Genomic DNA, 14,130 nt, shown 5'->3' with positions numbered 1-14,130 from the left:
GAGATGGGGGAGCTTTAAAACCCCACACCTCTCAAACTGCCTTCTGCTGTCCCCGTTCCTCAGCACTGGGAGTGCAGAGGCTGAGAAGCCCTTCTGCGTTAGGAGCGGTTTCATCTGACCAAGTCGAACACCAGGACTGACCCTGCCCCCACCGTTCCCATGAACCCACTGCTGCAGAGCAGGGCTGACTCCTCAGCAGCCAGCGGGCAGAGGCCCTGCTCCTCACAGCACGCTCGGCCAGCACAGAGCTGCAGCCACGGAGCTGAATGAAGGTCTCCTGGAAAAAGAATGGGGGCTCGGGGGAGTGTAGCAGGGTGAAGGTCTAAGAGAAAGGCTCTGATTTTGCTCAGAGAAATCTCCCCTAACTCTTCATCGACTCTTCCTTTAAGAACAGGACCCCATGCCCAGAGGCAGCAGATGTCCAACACCAGCTCCATCACCCACTTCCTCCTCCTGGCCTTCGCAGACACGCGGGAGCTGCAGCTCTTGCACTTCTGGCTCTTCCTGGGCATCTACCTGGCTGCCCTGCTGGGCAACGGCCTCATCATCACCGCCATAGCCTGCGACCACCGCCTCCACACCCCCATGTACTTCTTCCTCCTCAACCTTTCTATCCTCGACCTGGGCTCCATCTCCACCACTGTTCCCAAATCCATGACCAATTCCCTGTGGGACACCAGGGCCATCTCCTACTTGGGATGTGCTGCACAGCTCTTTCTCGTTGCCTTCTTGGCAATGGCAGAGTATTATCTTCTCACCGTCATGGCCTATGACCGCTATGTTGCCATCTGCCAACCCCTGCACTACGGCACCCTGATGGACAACAGAGCTTGTGTCCACATGGCAGCAGCTGCCTGGGGCAGTGGGTTTCTCACTGCTCTGCTGCACACTGCCAATACATTTTCACTGCCCCTCTGCAAGGGCAATGCTGTGGACCAGTTCTTCTGTGAAATCCCCCAGATCCTCAAGCTCTCCTGCTCACACTTCTACCTCAGGGAATTTGGGCTTCTTGTGTTCAGTGCCTCTTTTGCTTTTGTGTGTTTTGTTTTCATCGTGATGTCCTATGTGCAGATCTTCAGGGCCATGCTGAGTATCCCCCGCAAACAGGGACGGCACAAAGCCTTTTCCACGTGCCTCCCTCACCTGGCCGTGGTCTCCCTGTTTGTCAGCACTGCTGTGTTTGCCAACCTGAAGCCCCCCTCCATCTCCTCCCCATCCCTGGACCTAGTGGTGGCTGTGCTGTACTCAGTGGTGCCTCCAGAAGTGAACCCCCTCATCTACAGCATGAGGAACCAGGAGCTCAAGGGTGCCCTGAGGAAACTATTTGAACACACACTATTCCAACAACAATAAGGTGCCCACCATCCTCATTGGACTCCCAGGGTAGCTCAGGAAATCCCAGGACTAGCTTTTGGTCATATGTGTCTTTATTTTTCCTTTGTGGGGTTGGTTTTTTTTGGGTGGGTTTGGGGTTTTGTTTGTTTGTTTGTTTATTAATACCTGTGATATTATTCTCGGCCTCCTAACTGTTTTGTGGTGCAAAGACCTCCTGTATGTATGGATCCATGCCCCCTGTTTAGATAAACTCAATGAGGAAACCAGCAGAAAACAATTTGTCTCAGCTCCCGTCTATTCCCATCCCTTCTGGACCTGGGGGCACAGCCCCAGCATGCAGAAGGATGTTCAGGAGCCAACAGCCCAGCCGTCGCATTGAGGAGCAGCCCTGATGGCCCTCGGGCTCCCCCTCGCTGCCTCGCCTGCCTCTCTGCTGCCTGTGAGTCAGGGCTGCTGCTTCCCTGGAGACACGGCCATGGACAACAGCAGGACGTGTTCTCTTCGGTCCTGGTCTCTCCTCACTTCCACATTGTCCTCTTGTGTCCTTGCGTTTGTGTAAGCCCTAAGGTCTTGCGTGACTTGTGACGGTGCTGTTGTCTCTACAGTGGCATCCCTATGGCTGTGGGCAGGAGCAGGCCATGTGGACCACTGAGTCACAGCTGGCCTCCCTTCTAGCACCAGCGTAAGCAAAGGGTCTCCTCAGGGCAGGGCCAGAAGGCTGGATGCCTCTTCCAAAGCTGGTGTCAGGAACACACCCAAGGAGCTGCTCCCTGAAGAGGCCTGTCACTGTTTGGGCTTCGCGATGGATTCAGGGGGAGAAGCTCAGAGTCCCAGGGTGATGTGTTAGGGACCAAGGGCTGGGCGAAGAGCTGCCTTCTTGGTTGCACACATCCAAAAAGACAGCGACTGGTCTGACTTCTCTGCCTGGCACTGTCCCACCTGCGGTGGGGCTGATGGCAGATGCCATCCTGGAGAGGAATCAGGAACCGCCAGGAGAGCTCAGGGCACCTCAAGGGAAGCATCTGAGTCTGGGTGGGCAGTGAGGGGTGCCTCATAAAATGAGTGACGATCCAGGCAGGAGTCTCCAGAAGAAAAGGTGAACCTGAGGAGCCCATGGGCTAACAAAGGCTCTGCAACACCAGGAGAGGCTGTGAGGATCCAGCACATGAAGGGGCATAAGACTGGAGAGTGGTTCAAGACACCCTCTTGGAAACCCCATGGGCTGGATCTAGTGCAGCCGTCCCCTGCCCTTTGTGCCACTAGAGACACCCCATGGTCCTGCCCAGCTTTGTCCTTGGCTACTGAGCCACCAAGGGAAGATGGAAAGGGGCTCAGCAGCAGTGATCCCCATCTGGCTGGGTCTGCTTCTGACCCTGACCAGCACAAGGTCACCCCATGGCCCCAGGACACCACAGCCCCCTCGCTCTGCAGAGCAGCTCGGGGTCCAGCGGGGAGCACAGGGTGGGAACCAGGACCAGCCGGCCAGGCCAGCATGGACACGTTCGCCTGGGGAAAGGGATGTCCAGGGAGAAGAGCAAGGGAGCATCTCTGTGCCTGCAGGGAGGAATCCATGAGACAGAGAAACCTCTTTCTGGAGGCACCCACCCGGGGCAGGCTGCTCTGTCCCCTGGCCAGGACTCTTGTGCTGGCCTGGGGAGAGGGGCTGACAGTGATGGGCACAGTCAGTCTGTGGTGGGCATCTCCTGCACCAGAGAGCAGGATTCATGGAGTCATAGAATCATAGAATCATTGTGGTTGGAAAAGACCTCTAAGATCATCGAGTCCAACCGTCAACCCAACACCCCCATGCCCACTACACCATGTCCCTAAGCGCCTCATCTACACGTCTTTTAAATACTTCCAGGGATGGTGGCTCAACCCCACTTCCCTGGGCAGCCTGTTCCAAGGCCTGACCACTCTTTCAGTAAAGAAAATTTTCCTAATGTCCAATCTAAACCTCCCTTGGCGCAACTTGAGGCCATTTCCTCTCGTCCCCCAGCCTCCCCCATCACCATTTCCAGCACTGGCAACCCACCCCAGTTTATGGGGATGAGGTTGGCTTTGTGGCCATCTCCTTCCTCCTGCTGGTCTCGGTGCCTGTGTCGGGGGAACAGCCGGCCCTGCCCCAGCCTCTCTTCTTGCCCAGACCTTGGCAGACCCCAGAGCAGGGCTGTCGCCAGCCCCTGTGTGGGACATGGCTGGGGCTGGGCAGGGGCCAGGAACTGGGGGAGGCTGCCAAAGCAGGAGGGTGGGGCACTGAGGGCTGTCAGAGGACTGTGCTGGGGGACACCTCCCCACCCCGTAGGTACCTGCTCCATGGGGTTCCTTCTCCGCAGAGCCGTAGGACCATGTGTAGGTGTGGTGGTGCATTCATACCCCCCCTTTCTTCCCTGGGCCGCTTGTTGATCTCAGAAATTCCCATGAAACCTCGGCCTTGGTGTATTGAAGTCTGGCGGTTGAGCGCTTCTTGACTGTATCAGAAACTCCGCACAGCTGAGGATGGGAACATACTCCTACTGCCTGGCCCAGGCGTCCAGTGGAACAACACCGAAACCTGGAGAGTTTTTTAGTAATTACCACCTGGGACTGTGGCCAGGATGGAAATTTACGGATGACTAAAGCCAACCATCTTGCGAACCTATAAACGGTGGTTCTAAGTGAGGCCCTTGGAGCTCTCCTGGACCACAGCCGCTGCATCGAGCATCTCCCTCGGAGTGGGACGCCTTCAGAGCTTGCGATCTTTCGGGCCTGCGATATTCGGAGGACCGCTGGGTCCTGGGTGAGTCCCTTTCGAAGCTCAACCCTTCGCCCATTGAGAGGGAATGCCTAGACATTCGACGTGAATATTTCTTCACTTAAATCGAGGGGAATTTTTAACACGTATACCTTCTGTATATTTTTTTTTATATATATATATATGTTTCTCTGTGTGTGTGGACTGATAGTAAGCATAATCTGTAATTAAGTTGTGATTGTAGTAGACTTACTAACTCACTTTGCAAATATTGAATTAGTTAATGATTAAGCGTTACTAAAGTTTGTAAATGATTAGTTGATAATTGTTACTAAATTGTGAATGAAACCTAGACTGCTGCCAAACACATATAGTCCCTCAAATATAAACCCTTAGATGATTTTCCTTTATCTGTTTCATCCGTGTAATAAGTAATAGAGTGAACCTTGCCATCGAATTCTGTTAGGTCGCACCTTTATAAATCTCTATTAAAATCACTTTCTGCTGATATCTTTGGTGGTGATGCTTTAAGCGGCCTCTAAACCGCTCATTCGCGACAGTAGGGCAGTATGGCTGGGCCATGCCAGGGGCAGGACACTGCCAGGGACACGAAGCAGCCGTTAGGAGGTGAAAGCAAGGGCAGGCTACAGAATAGGAGTTGATATTTATTGCCTTTGGTGCAGAGGTGTGCTTTTAGGAAAGGCAAACCTCAACTGGAGTTGGTGAATCGTCCTGTGTTTTATGTGACCAGCTAAGACAAGTCAGGTGACATCTCCTCCACTTGTTTGACTGTAAGGGGAGGCTGGGAGGCACCGCCTCAGATGGCTCTACATTACCCCTGAAGCTCATGGCATCCAGCTTTAACCATCTCAAAGGCCAGTATCTGGACTCTGAAGCTCCTACTCGTAGGTTTTGGGCATCAGAGGAACTGAATCCCACCTGTGACTATTTAATACCTTCCCAGTGTTTGTGGACAGCAAGGAGTTTCTCCTGGTGCATTCCCATGTCCCATGGACTCCACCTGGGATTTGTCTCCCCTTGATTAGACAATCGCTGTTTGGGTGCCTCTCCACTCCTGCTTGTACAGGCTCCTCTTAGAGCTGACAGTGGTTCTTGACCCTCCTTCAGTGTAATTTATCCTCACAGCACTTTTAAATCACTTCCTTCCTTCCTTCTTGGGCCTCCAGGCACCTTATGAGCCCCTCCACAGCCTGGCTATGAGCTCACTCCTGGGCTCTTCTTTCCAGGTGAACCCCCTCCAAGTTGAATTCCCAGCTCTGCTTCTGAGTCTACTTTGGCCCAAGGCGAAAGTATGGATGAACCCAGGCAAGGTTCACTTACCTCCGCAAGTATGCCAGTGCTGTCCTGGAAAGCTCTGCACTGCTGTGCACACCCACTCTTCTTCAGGCTGTGCCTCAGTGCACACACCATGAAATCTTCTGCGGCACGCTATGAAAAACCTGGCTGGGAATAATACACCACATGCAACTTCTGGGAAGGTTGAGCTGCCAAAGCAAGCCTGCAGATGATCCCCGTGGTGTCTCCAGGCCACAGGGGCAGCCCATGGCATTCAAAGGAGACCTGGGCAAGGAGCCACATGCTGCTTGGTGTCAGGTCTGCTCGACAGGAGACAGGGCTGAGCAGGGTGTCCCTGAGTGTGGCCTGCCCTCCTGCCTGCGCAGCCCTTGGGTGGCTGCAACAGAGGTGTCCTCACAGCCAGCACCCAGACGGGTCCCTTCCACCTGCCTCACCCCTCCCGTTTTTGACACAGGCAGTTGATGACTGACGAGGGCTGGACTCTTCCTCGCAAACAAGGCAGAACTGGATGAGGAGGTCAATGCTGAGGGCAGCCATGGCCGCAGTGACCATGGCCGAGAGAGCAGATTCCAGCCTGTTCAGCATCTGCTTGGCAGGATCCTGGAAAGCCAAGCTCCATGGAGCCCTCTTGACTTTGCAGGGGCAATAGCATCAAAGCCCAGGAAGAGTCTAACGTTCTGGGAGTCAGGCAGGGCCTGGCTGGAGGCTGGTGGGACGAACAGGGACTCCTTGGATAAAGACTTCAAACCGCAAAAGGCGGTGCAGAGGGCGTGGCAGGGGAAACAGGTCACCCAGGAGGCCGATAGACACATGGCCGTGGGTGCGGGGATGGACGCAGGAAAGCCAAAGCTCAGCTGGGGCTGGAACTAGCAAGGGATGGGGAGGGCTACCAGAGGGGCTTCTCTAAGTACACTGGCAACACAAGGAGTCAGCTGAAGAAAATATAGCGTCGTGGCTCAGTGGGGCAGCACATGGAGTGATAAAGACCTGGAAAAGGCTCAGTGAGGAACTCCCTGCCTTTTTTTCCATCCTCTTCTCCTGGTAAGATCTGCTCCCAGACCTCCCTGGCCCTCGACTTTCCTACCAACATCTGTGGTGACAAAGCTGCATCCATGGCAGAGGAAGATGTGTCTGGGGAGCACTTACGCCATATGGGCACACACAGGTCCACGGGACCAGAGGGGATGCAGCCCAGGTTGCTGGGGGAGCTGGCTGGTATCATTGCAAGGCTGCTCTCGATCGTCTTTGAAATGTCAGGGCAAAGAAGGGGTTCCCTGAGGACTCGAGAAAGACAGACATTGCACCCATTGTCAATCAGGGCAAGAAGGAGCACCCAGGGAACTACAGGCTGGTCAGCCGCACCTCAGTCCCTGGGAAGGTGATGGACCAAATTCATTTGATAAATTCCTTTTGCCCACTTCCAGCGGCTCTTGCTATCTGAGATGCCCTGGGGGAGCTGACATACCAATATGCTGCTTAGAAACCTCTCCCAGGACCTATGGGAGCCCTTCTGGATCACCAGGAAAGGTATCTCCAGAAACCTCGGTGGAGACAACTTCTTCCTCTCCATTGATGAGAAAGGGAAGTCTAGACAACTTGATTCAACACGGACAACTGCACTGAAGTGTCTGATGCTGGGGGAGACCAGTCTCCTCCCTTTCTCCACCAAAAAAGGACTCACTCGTCATTTACCCTGGAGGGAATGAAAAGGGATTCTTCATAGATGACCTAGAGACCCCTTGAAGTAGGCACTGTTGTACAGATTTGCAGAGATGAGTACGAATCTGGCCACCCAAACCCAGGGCGTTTCACTGAAATTGGTCACCCTGCTTCCCAGGATTAGGTGAGAGAGCCTGCTGCTTCAGTGGGTGACTCTCTCTTGCAAAGAGCGAGGAGTGGCGTGGGTGCTCCTGGATGGAGAGGAGTTTTAGCACGCTGGGATCTCTGCAAGACATAGAAATATCTTTTTTTATGCTGCAGGCCTGATTATGATAGAAATGTTCAGAAAAAGCCAATAAAAAAGAAAGAAAGAAGAAATGAGGAAAGATCTAAAGCAAAGAAAATGTTTTAATATGATTTTCAGCTTTTTTAATTCCTTGTCTTTATATCTTCCCAGATTAGGAGGAAATAATGTGTTTTGTTTTGATATACCAATCTTTGGGGGATTTAATGAATGGTTGTTTTTAATTACTATTTTGAAAGAAAAAATGTTTTCCAGAAGTGGGGTGGGATGTAGCTACAGGGACACAGATGTCTTAAGTTACAGGGACACGGGTGCCTGGTGCCGGTGCAGGTGTCCTAGGACCCTCTGCCTGGCCTCTATCAGCAGCTCCCGAGGGGCTCTGGTCTCCTGCAGGAGACCTCCTGTCCTGTGTGGCAGTGGCCAGTGGCAGGGAAACACCTCAGCTACAGCAGGGCCTCTACAAGCGGCCCTCGATGTCCATGGCCAGACAGCTGAGCTCCGCCTGGAAAGGGAAGGAACTGCTTGACACTTTTAAAAAACACATGAGCACCTTTTCATCAGCTGAGATGACTGAAAATTTGTAATAAAATGACAACGTTTAAAATGACCAGGACAAAATGGGGATTTCCAGGAGGCGTATCCGCTGCAGGAGGTGAAGGATGTACCTTCCTCTGTGCTATCATTGCCAAGACTCTGTTCGTGATACTGTGTCTTTAACCTCCCTCACCTTTGCAGATGCAGTAGATGATGACTGTAGGTCCTTTCCAGCTGAACTAGTCTGGTCTCATCTAGTCTAGAGTATTCTGCCTGCCCAAGCCTAAAGGCACCTTCCCAGCAGCCTGTCTGTGCCTGTACCCTCTCCTCCGCTCTCCAGTTTTCCCCTCCCCTTACTCCTTGTTCACTCAGATCCCTCTCAACTCCCCAGGTGCTGCTTTGAGCTTCAGGGAGTTAGAGGCCTGCCCTTGTCTTTCTGCAGTCTAATTACCTCTTCAGCCAATCCCTGCCTTGTGCTTACAGCTATTCTTTCCGACCTCTCTCTCTCAGACCTTTCTAGTGAGGCCATCCCCTGAGGATGGTGAACCTCACTGGAGGCAGCTTGGACTCAGCAGACAGTTGAGGAGGGTGGGGGTTATTGTTTGCTCAACTTTGCTAGGTTTTCCTTCTGTTGCTTTGAAACAAAGAGAAAGGCAGCTGGGCCTGTGCGCAACCAGGTCCCTAAGGAAAGCAGGTGGGAGTTGGTGCAAAGGAGCTGTAACCTCCAGCTGCAGACTTCACTGGAGAAGTCTGATGGAAGGAGAAGTAATGCAAGTCCCAGGTGGCCCATGAGAGAAAGGGCAGGGGTGGGGAGGTGAGCAGGGAGGTTGTCCATGCCTGACCTCAAGGAGGAGCTCTTCCTACCCATCTTGACTTTATTTGGAGACACACACACACACACACACCCCCCGCATCAATATTGATTGGAGAATGCTGCTATCACTTCTGCTGTGAATTTAAAAAAAAGCCCCAAACTCTTAAAAATCAAAAATCCTCCTTTATTAAGTGCTCATTGAAAGCTTGGAAATCTTCCCCTTCGCGTACTCTCTGGACACCTCTCCAATTAGCTGTGTAAGTCTTGAAGACTTGCAAAAACTAATGGGAAGAGGCATGTCTTTTTCCATTTTAACGAGTCCCATGGTGTATTCGATGCTGAGACCATGAACTAAGACACTGAGAGGAGCCTGAAGAAACCACTGAAGAAGTCAGTGCCAGAAGCAACCCCTACAGTTTCAGGGAGTGTTAATGGGTCCCACTGGGGGCCGTTACTAACAAAACCTCCCGAGGGGCTCGTTAGAGCAGAAAACGAGAGGCGGTGATGACAGGTAGGCAAAGGCAATCATAGAATCATAGAATCATAGAATCATTTAGGTTGGAAAAGCCCTTTAAGATCATTGAGTCCAACCGCAATGTAAAGGTGGCTCTGATGCTGAGTAACCCGTGGTATGTCACATCTACTGCGCTTCGCAGAGGAGCTGCTCCTGGGCAGAGCTGTCTCTCTGCAGCGCTGCCCGCTCGCCACGAGCTCCCTCCGTCCCAGGAGCCCGGCCCAGCTCAGCAGCAGAGGCCCAGCCCAAGGCATTTTAATGACCCCTCTGGTGGGTTTGGAGTTGAGTCCATGAAACTCAGGCACTGAGAGGAGGCTGAAGAAACCTCTCAAGAAGTCAAAGTCAGCTGCAAACTCCAAAGTTGCTTGGAGCCTTAATGGGTCCCACTGAGAGACATTACTGACAAAGCCAGCCTGGGCACTGGTTCGTGCAGAAAACTGCTCAGTAAACCTGGATGCGTTACATTAAGCCAGAGGGCCAAGCCCTGTCCACCATTCCTTGGGAAGGGAGATGATGTCCCTCACACCTTGCTCACGGCTCTTCCGAGGGCCAGCGTGTTGTGGGGCTGTGCGATGCCAAGTGCAGGACAGCTCCCAGGGCTCCTGGGTGGGGATGAGGAGGCCATGAGGCTCTTGTGCTCTAAGGAGAAGGTGTCTCCTTAGGGTCATCAGGTGCAGAGAGAACAGCCATAGCCCAGGAGACAAAGACCTCGGCTATGGTGGGGGCTTTCAGCCCTGCCAGAGCCCTCAGCTCTCTCCACTTGGGAGGTTGAAAAGGAGATCCTTCAACATCAAGGCTCTCTGCCTTGTTCCCTTCTCTCAGGATCCTAAACTCTACCTTCTCACTCTTGCCTTTTACATCCCTGACCAGTTCTTCCATTTTGAAAGTATGAAGTCCCGCAGGGCACCTCACCTCATTGCCTCCTCTGTCACCCCAGTCAGGAAGATGGTGTCAATGAGCTCCAAAACGCTCCTGGATGGCTTGCACCTCGCTATGTTGTCTCTTCAGCAGAGGCAGTGGGATAGTTCAAGTCCCCCCTGAGGACCAGAGCCTGCAAACATGAGGCTTCTTCCAGTTGTTTGAAGAAAACCTCATTTACTTCCTCTTCCATAGCAGGTGGTCCATAGCAGACATCCACCCACCACAGCATTGCCCATCTTGTTCTGCCCTCTCATGCTGACCCTTCAGCTCTCAGCTGACTCATTGTTTGTCCCCAGGCAGAGCTCCACGCATTCCTGCTGCTCTCACATAAAGGACAACTTCCCCTCCAAGTCCAGACCTCTGGCTGAGACCAGACCCCCAAGACCCCACCGTTTCCCCGGGAGGTGGTTTGGGCCACCTTCTCACTCCAGTAGCCAACTTGTAGACCCTCTGGGCTCTCCAGTGTCCAGCCCAGACTTAGGGTCTCTAAATACGGGGATCCCAGGTTGCTGCTTCTACTCACTGGCTGCTCTAGTTTGATGTTCGCAAGTGATTACACCCAATGACATACACACCAACATTACATGCACGCTCTCCAATCTCTCCAGTTTCTGGGGCCCTGAAGAACATCTTCATGATGACTTGTATGTTGCCACTCCAGTGGCTGGCAATTGGGCCTCCATCCGTACACAAAACCAGAGATTCTCCTCAGGCCAGAAAGCTGTGGGAAATTGGAGTTTAATAAGAAGACGCAACAGTCTGGGGCAATCAGTTGCTGGGCATGGCCAGACAAGCGTACTGACCAATCACTTGTTTACACATGATCAGCTTCTCTTATCCCCTTTTCCCTCCGTTCTCCCATGCTTGTTCCTCCCCAAATCACCATGAGCCCTTCCTCTTGTTGCCTTTAGATCTTTCCTAGACGTTCCACAGGAAGTCTTGCACAATGCCCAAATGCTCTTTCTTGCATCCCATCAGGAGTCTCAGACACCCAGAGGCAGAAACCCCCATCCTCAGTATGCAAGGTCATCCTGCGAGGCTCCCCCTTGGACCCACACCCACATATCTTGGACCTGTCTGGGAAAGAAAGGGTTTTCCATTAGGGTGTTTAATTGTTTCTCTGAGAACAGGCTGATTCATGTTGTAGAAATGGCAATTCTTTATGTTTATGGAAGTGTGGGGGACTTGGTCAGATCCAAATGCCTACATCGGGCATGTGTGAAACAGAGCAGACTGTTTGCCTCCCCCCGGCCATGACCAAGTCCTGAGGATATTGACTCTAGGAGGCATTTACTAGCACTGACCACAGACGATAAGGACCATAACAGCCACCTATCTGGATGGCCCAATAAGTCCTCTTCATTCCTCTCTGCCCATGTTTATGTGTTTCCCCCTTCAAAGGCTGTGTCATACACACAAGCTCCAAGACTTCAAAGAAATTCAAGGGACAGAAATGCAAGCCGGGCCAACAACAACTCTCTATCAAAGCTTAAGCCACAAAGAACAAGCAGCAGTCGATTAAAGACATCCTAGAGCATTTGAGTGTACATCACCTTTAGCACGCCTAGGGAATTTTTCGAGGCATCCAGTCATTTGGAGGTTGTTTGCGATCCTCTCCAGTGTGTCCAGTCAACCCTAGGTATATATGAAGAGGGCTTATGAGAAAGACGGAGAGAGACTTTTGACCACGGTCTGCAGTGACAGGACAAGGGGTAATGGTTTTAAACTGAAAGAGGGTAGGTTTCGATCGGACATAGGGAAGAAATGCTGTACGGTGAGGCTGGCGAGACACTGGAACAGGTTGCCCAGAGAAGTTGTAGATGGAAGCGTTCAAAGTCAGGTTGGATGGGGTGTTGAGGAACCTGATCTAGTGAAAGATGTCCCTGTCCGTGTCAGGGAGGGCGTTGGACTAGATGACCTTTAATGGTCCCTTCCAACCCAAACCATTCTATGATTCTATGATATAGCTATGAAATAGCTACAAAGGAAAAGGGAAGGACTGCGAATACCAGGATGATGGTGTGCAGCATCACTTGGTTCCAGGACGTGTCCAGAGACCAGTTCCAACAGAGGGGGTGTCACAGAAGACGTGATGAAGGGCATGGAATGCTCAGAAGGGCAAAGTGAATACCTGATAGGTCTGCCCTACTTAGACTGGTATGACAGCCACCTGTGACCCCACTACCATGTGACGCAGAACCCCCCTTTCATGATGAGGCTATAGTGCAGGAGGTCACAGACGGCTACATAATGATCGTAGGCCACGGAAGCCAGGAGAAGGCTTTTGGTGCCTCCCAGCAAAACCAGGAAATACAGCTGGGCAGCATATCCATGGAAGCAGATCCTGCTGGATTCCTTCAGGAAGCCCACCAGCGTTTTTGGCAGTGTGATTAATGTAGAGCAGATCTTTGGAAAGGAGAAAGTCCTCAGGAAGAAGTACACGGTGCTGTGGAGGCTTGACTCCACCACAGTGGTAAGCACGATGAAGCCATGCCCTATGAGGACCATGCAGCAGATGATCAGGAAGCCTGTGAAGCGCAAGCTCTGCAGGTTGGTGTGGACAGCAAATCCAAGAAGAAGAAATCCAGGTGCAGCAGTGTGATTCTCCAAGCCACTGCTTTCGGGCATTTTCTCTACATAAAGTCATCCACACAACAGCTGGTAGAGGTCACTGATGGCCCATCAATCATCGCATAGCCCTCAAACATAGGGAAAGACTACAAACATCAGCATACACTATTGCAGCATCAGGAAAGCGAACCCAAGATCTACCTGTATGTACGGAAGTCTAAGGTGGAGTGATGGGTAGACCTGCACGCAGCTAAACCTCCAAGCAGTCGCTCTCTCCCTCCCTCTCCTCAGCAAGATGGGGGAGAAAATAAGATGGACAAGCTTGTGGCTTGAGGCAGAGGCAGTTGAATGAGAAAAGCAAAGGTCACCCACGGAAGCAAAGGAAGAAGAGATTTATTCCCTCCTTCCCATTGTCAGGCAGATGTCCAGCCAATTGCTGGGAAGCATGGCCTCAGTGTGCCTAGCGGTTGCTTCGGAAGAAAAATGCCATTATTATGAATGCCCGTCACCCCTCCCTTTCTCTCGTCTGTTATTGCTGATCCTGACGTCATATGGTATGGAATATCCTTTTGATCAGTTTGGGTCAGCTCTCTTGGCTATGTCCCCTCCCGACCTCTTGCCTACCCCCAGCCTCCTGGCCTTTGCGGGTGGTGGGGTTGGAGAGACAGCCTTCGTGCTGTGCGAGTACTGCTCAGTAACAGCCAAAACAGGGGTGCGTTGTCAACACCCTTCGAGCAACCACTGCAGAGCACGGCACCCGATGGGCTGCTAGGAGGAAAGTTAACTCCTCCCCAGCCAGACCCAGGACAATCTCTACCTCGTATTCCACACCACCTGTGTCATGATCAGGTCCCACATAATTTGATACGTTTACATATCTTCCGAAAATCCTTTGTTATGTATTTCTCATTCCTGACATCCCCTCTTACCAACACTTAAAACTTATGCCACATGCATAAACCATCTTTACATCCAACGTACAGATTTATGCGTCCTCATTAACCACTAACATTGGGGTTGAGAGCAGACTTGCAACAGGAAAACCTGCTACCAAGCACCCAAGACCTTGTGTGTGCAAAGGCTTTGCCTCAGAGCACAGCCATGCTGCAGTGGATGGCAGGTGGCAATGTGAAGAAGGGATGAGGTGCCCACAAGGAAGACAAACCCTGCTGTCCCCAAGGCCAGAGAGAAACAGAGCTGGGCTGTGCAGTCCAAGCAGGAGAGGGCTTTGCTCTCTGTGGTGTCTCTGCAGCCCTGAGCGCCTGCGGTGGAGGTGAAGCTGATCTCAGGAAGGAAGAGGTGATATTGAGAGTGTCCTTGGGAGTGGACATCCTGTGGTACTGGCACAATGAAAATCATTGGCCTGATCCGTGACTGTGACATCGAGGGGTGGTTAAACGATGGGGGAGAGAAGAACCAGCAGAGTT

The 14,130-nt window shown here is 52.2% G+C and overlaps 1 protein-coding gene across 1 annotated transcript; it reads left to right on the top strand.

Moving 5' to 3' along the window:
* Positions 1-417: 417 nt before the first annotated feature.
* On the top strand, positions 418-1,353 carry LOC142076399 (olfactory receptor 14J1-like). The gene has a single exon (XM_075138698.1). It carries the CDS (start codon positions 418-420, stop codon positions 1,351-1,353), a length of 936 nt encoding a protein of 311 aa, XP_074994799.1.
* Positions 1,354-14,130: the final 12,777 nt, after the last annotated feature.

This window comes from Calonectris borealis, unplaced genomic scaffold (genome assembly GCF_964195595.1).
Source record: "Calonectris borealis unplaced genomic scaffold, bCalBor7.hap1.2 HAP1_SCAFFOLD_49, whole genome shotgun sequence".
NCBI lineage: Eukaryota > Metazoa > Chordata > Aves > Procellariiformes > Procellariidae > Calonectris > Calonectris borealis.
Note: the sequence above shows the minus strand (reverse complement) of the source record. Positions and strands in the feature narration are given on the sequence as shown.

What these genes read in the sequence shown, in the direction of transcription:
- LOC142076399 (XM_075138698.1), top strand. Translation starts at nt 418, where the DNA reads ATGTCCAACACCAGCTCCATCACCCACTTCCTCCTCCTGGCCTTCGCA.